Genomic DNA, 5,490 nt, shown 5'->3' on the forward strand with positions numbered 1-5,490 from the left:
CTGATGTCTATAACATGAATACTAGACAAAAATACAACTTCCACCTACCCTCATCAACTTTATCAGTATATCAAAAAGGAGTCTACTTTACTGGCATAAAAGTGTTCAACAATCTGCCACAAAGTATTAAAAACTTGGGCAATGATACTAAAAAGTTTAAATCAGAGTTAAAGAATTATCTACATGCTCATTCCTTCTACTCTTTAGATGAATACTTCAATGTAAATAGAGAATGATGTAAAATTAAGTTATATTAATTTTTAAGCTAAAATTGCCTGTACTTATGTATGTAACATTTGGACTTGTTCTGTATCCAAAGGTACTAACCTGCTTAGGATTTATAGAACGTAAATAAATTCAATTCAATTCAATTCAACAGAGGCATATATATATGGAAAACTGCTTACTTCATATTAAAATCACTGACAAGGTCAAGACATACTGTGTACCAGGAATTTAGAAGTACTATCAGACACATTTCCTTTCATTAAATATATTTAGAGTTCTAGAAATTCCATCTTTTCTCTCTTTATTTCCTGTCATAGCCGGATCAAATCTGTTCATCCTAAAGTTGTGTTGGGGTATTTCAGTAAAGGATAATTACCTCCAAGCACATTATGCATGTGTTGCAGAGCATGGCTTACGACACAGTTGCTATCTTATGAGCTACCTTCTTTTTCATTGACTATCTTATGATGGCCAGCACCTAGACCCTGTAGCATGAGGTAACAGGAGTGATGAATTGCAAAGGAACTGGAAGGAAACAGTTGTGCCTCCAATGAGCTACCATTCTGGCATTAGCCTGAAGAGGTTGAGGAAAACCACAAAAGACCTAGTCTGGATATTAAATTTAATCATACAACCTTCCATATACAAAGCAGGAGTACTTTACCCTGAACTAGAATGTGTGACAGCCGTTATAAAACCTCCGAGATGTTTTTGCAGTAATTTCAATATTTTGTATATGAGACAAACTCCGTCTTAAGTGCAACAATTTAATTGTAGTTCTTCCTTCTTCCCTTCCTCCACACTACATGTTTCGGCCCTAAATGGCCATCATCAGGTGTGGATTCTTATGTAGCTGCTACACTGCCCGTAGTTTAAAATTTAAAATCACCGGTCTTTCCAGTTGTATGTATGTATAAAATCTTTGTTAACCTACACGCGTCAATTTGATTTCTAAAATTGGCACTTTTTTAAAACTTCAATTCAAATTAAAATGTCTATAAATTTTCTGTTCTTTTTCTTTTTCCAAATTTTTAAAAATTAAAATTTTCTCGGGGTACACGCCCTATGTCTATAGTGCTGCAGCGGCCACTTCTTGTTTTATCGCTGTTCAGGTATTGTTCTGTGTAGGCTCTCTCTGTGTGTCGCTGCTTATCTTTAATACAGCGATAAAACAAGAAGTGGCCGCTGCAGCACTATAGACATAGGGCGTGTACCCCGAGAAAATTTTAATTTTTAAAAATTTGGAAAAAGAAAAAGAACAGAAAATTTATAGACATTTTAATTTGAATTGAAGTTTTAAAAAAGTGCCAATTTTAGAAATCAAATTGACGTGTGTAGGTTAACAAATATTTTATACATACATACATACAATTGGAAAGACTGGTGATTTTAAATTTTAAACTACGGGCAGTGTAGCAGCTATGTAAGAATACACACCTGATGATGGCCATTTAGGATCGAAACATGTAGTGTGGAGGAAGGGAAGAAGAAAGAACTACAATTAAATTGTTGCACTTAAGACGGAGTTTGTCTCATATATATTGTGTGAGTGTAACAGAATGCTTAAATATAATATTCAATGTTTTGATTCATGTTCACTATTCTGTTCACTTTATTCTTTCTTGCTTTATGATATAACAGTAATACAGGATTACTGAGCCTCAAGTGAAAGTTGACATTGCTGTAAGCAGTCTCCATTAATGCACTCTGACATCTTGTATGCATTTGTCAAATCTGTAAAGCTGCTCCTTTCGCAATATGATCTCATTCTACAAGCCACAATTTATCAACTACACAAATAATAAAAAGGGATCACAAGATCAACGTTACCTTATAACAGAATAATGTATGAGGATTGATTTAAATTCTTCAGACATACCTTGGTCATTACCAATTGTAGATACTTTAAAACTATTTGGAGGAAACGGTTGATTCAATTCAATCTTGGCTCGCTTTACTGGATGTGTGTGCATATTAGCAGTATCATCATCGTCATCCTCTGAACCAGAGTCATTTGAATTAACCGCATCCACAGATGCAGTAAACCACTTGCTCAGCCATGCTGGTTGTGGAAGTAGGTTTGTTACACGAGAAGTGACTTTCTTCACAAATGACTGCAAGAAAAAGCATAAAAATCTAGGTTAAATACATTAATTGGGTGATGATATAAACATATTCGTATCCGTATTTAAAACTAAGGTCTATCTTTTCGAAAACGAAAGCAGTTATAACCTCATTACGAGTTAACCTAGTTCAAAGCAAAGTTAAATTTGTCCTAACATGAAACCATTAAAATCCACCACTTGTCAACATTGCAAAACAATGTGACATGCAACTGTACATATTATAATTCCCTGAAAGGAATTTTCCTTGATACATTCCACACAAGAAAAACTCCACTACATGAGTATCACTTTGTAACATCTTATGCAGCCCAACGCAATTAGTAACAGACATATCACACGACTATATGAAATACATTTCTGTTTCATTTACTGGTCTATTCAAATCCTCTATAAGGGGTCGTTATATTTTGCTTCATTATCTATTTTCATCATTACGCGCGAAGTGATGATTGCGACTAGTTTACTTACATTTGAGACATCATAGGGTTTCGAAGAATGCAATTTCTTCTTCCTTAAACCACTACTTCCTTTAGCCATACTTTCTCCGTTATTAAAACCACATTTATGACTTCGCTTTTCTGGTTCCAAATAATTTCCTGACACCTATAGCCCCTAGATAGGTTAACATGGCGGCATCTACGTTAACTCCAATTGGTCGGAGGCCACACGTGATGCAACACTCAACCGGAATTCATTGCAACTGCGAACAAACGACTGCCGATATGTGTAAATATCATAGCCTTCTCAAAATTGTTTTCAAAATGTACATTAACAGTTTGTATGACTTTAATCCATGGCTCATACCAAGTAACCGAGACGCAAATGACTGCAAAGTTACATGCAGGAGTGGTGTCGCATCATTTTTAAACTGTAAAATATTCCGTCTATAATGCAACAATTCGCCTTTCTTAAAAGAACACTAAAATGTATATAATTTACTAAAAGTGTTTGTTAAATGTGTTAAAATGCCATTAACTATATACATTTGTTGTTCTTGGTGTTACATGTTTCGGCAACATATGGGTCATCATCAGGCAACATTTATTATCTGAGGAGACTACAGCACTGTACACTTTGTCTTCTATGCCCTTAGGCAATTCGTTGTTTCTATTGTTAATTTCCATCGTAGGATGTTTCTATCCTATCTTTTAATGTCGTTCCCTTTTGTTGTGTATGTTTTCGTGCTGTCTTCCTTGTGCACAAGGAAAGACCTGAAGACGAAGACTGAATCCAGTCTCCGAAACGTGTTTTTTAAAAGAAAGCTCAACTGAGTAGGTTTTACCTCAGGACGGAGACAGAATCCAGTCTCCGAAACGTCGTGCATTGAAAAATAAGCAGGACGAGTTTTAGATAAAGACAAGACCATAGATAATGTAAAAAAAAAACAAGATAATATTTGTACAGTCATTTTTTCGCATAGTGGGGGGTGGAGTCTAGCTGGGTCCACTCGGTACGTTGGCCACTTATTGGCCTATTGTACCTGCCCCGGGTAATTATGATGATGAAGAATTTGGTGGAATGAAGATTGGCAGGGGAAACCGAAGTACTCTGAGAAAACCTGCCCCAGCGCCACTTTGTCCACCACAAATCCTACTTGACCAGATCCGGGATCGAACCCGGGTCGCCGCGGTGAGAAGCCGGCGACTAACTGCTTGAGCTATGTTGCGCACTTTGTACAATCTTACAGTAACTTGAAATCACACATGAAAATCTTTTCGCAGTCTCTTACCAGTTTTTCGATCATTCCGTAACTGCCCATTCCAAAGACTCGTCTCAATTCAATTCTTCTTCTCCTAGGCTCAAAATATTGCCGGGATAGCATCTTGCAACTCGACTCTTCACTGCTGGACTACTAGTCTGTTCTGTCTTACACTGCCGTGATCAGATAAACTCGAAACAACAATCTCTACCAGTCTCTACTCTTGCGTACTGGCGGGTTAGCACCTGCTACTCGACTGAAGTTGTTTTCTGCCTAACACTGCCTTATATAACCGCTTGATCGCAGCAACAGTAACGACAGCCTCTGTCGGTCTCGATGGTGACGTAACTGTACCGCGCTGTTGCCAAGCCGTAGACCTCCTGTGACGTGGCGGCATCGAGCGCTGTCGCTGCAGCGGTTGCGGGACGGTCGGCTTTCCGCCCCCGCCCCTTCACCGAGCCGACGTGGCAGCGCTGGCCACTGTGACGTGGCAAGTGAGTCAGCGGTCCGCCCAACCCCCGCGATCGCCCGCGATGACGTGGCACGCTACGCCACTGTTGACACGGTCAACAGACAACAGCGAACGCCATAAAAAGCCTGCAGTATACGACATAGTTAAAGTGTAGCGGTCGCCGAGTTCAGTTGTAGCGAGTAAATCGTGAACGTGAGAGGCGATAGTGTGAGAAGGTACTGGGAGTGTAATACGGCGACACTTGTATAGCTCCCGTGTTGTACTGTAAATAAGAGAAGACTATTGAATATTAGTGTGAAGAGATTATTGTTTGGGGTTTGTAAATTGTCTAAACCCGCAACAGTGTTATAATTAATTGTAGTTACGATTCGCAGGTTGTTGAATAAACCAATTAACAATCCGAACGGCGTCTTCAGTGGCAAAACATGTTACACTATCTTTATCTCATGTTCATGCATATTTTTAGTATTAAACTTGACAAATTCAGTTTTAGAAAGTTTATGAACAATAAATTAGCATTAAACCATAATTTTAATTTATTGAGAACTTCAGTCGCACTATGCAGGAAAATTAGAGGATATGGATTGGATATAATCACACTAGTATCATCAGCAAAGAGGATAGGATAGAAAATCCTATTTAATACTAGAGGTAAATCATTAATATAGATCAAGAATAACAGGGGACTCAAAATGGATCCCTGTGGGACACCGTGGGATATTAAGCCCCAATTTGAATAGGTATTTAGGTTACTATCATTACCTTGTAATTTAATTCTCTGAAACCTTCCTTTAAGATAAGATGCTATCCATTTACGCATCGGACCCGCAATACCATAGAATTCCAACTTAGATAATAAAACCTTGTGGTTGACACAATCAAAGGCCTTTTTCAAATCACAAAAATTCCACCCACATTGTGGCCAGCATTTAGGGCAGTTAAGGTCAGGTCAAGCAATCTATTAA

General features: G+C 38.1%; 1 protein-coding gene across 2 annotated transcripts in view; it reads right to left on the bottom strand.

Annotated features, from left to right (window-relative positions):
• LOC111864827 (nuclear pore complex protein Nup153) overlaps nucleotides 1-3,025 on the bottom strand; it is a 33,568-nt gene extending 30,543 nt beyond the window's left edge. For both annotated transcript variants that reach the window (XM_023852372.2, XM_023852364.2), the window contains exons 1-2: nucleotides 2,823-3,025; nucleotides 2,108-2,342 (exon numbers count right to left, since the gene is read on the bottom strand). In XM_023852372.2, the coding sequence (XP_023708140.1) occupies nucleotides 2,108-2,342; nucleotides 2,823-2,891 (304 nt within the window). In that variant the 5' untranslated portion in view covers nucleotides 2,892-3,025. The remainder of the gene's footprint in view (nucleotides 1-2,107; nucleotides 2,343-2,822) is intronic.
• Nucleotides 3,026-5,490: the final 2,465 nt, after the last annotated feature.

This window comes from Cryptotermes secundus, unplaced genomic scaffold, assembly GCF_002891405.2.
Source record: "Cryptotermes secundus unplaced genomic scaffold, Csec_1.0 scaffold579, whole genome shotgun sequence".
In the NCBI taxonomy this organism is placed as follows: Eukaryota; Metazoa; Arthropoda; class Insecta; order Blattodea; family Kalotermitidae; genus Cryptotermes; species Cryptotermes secundus.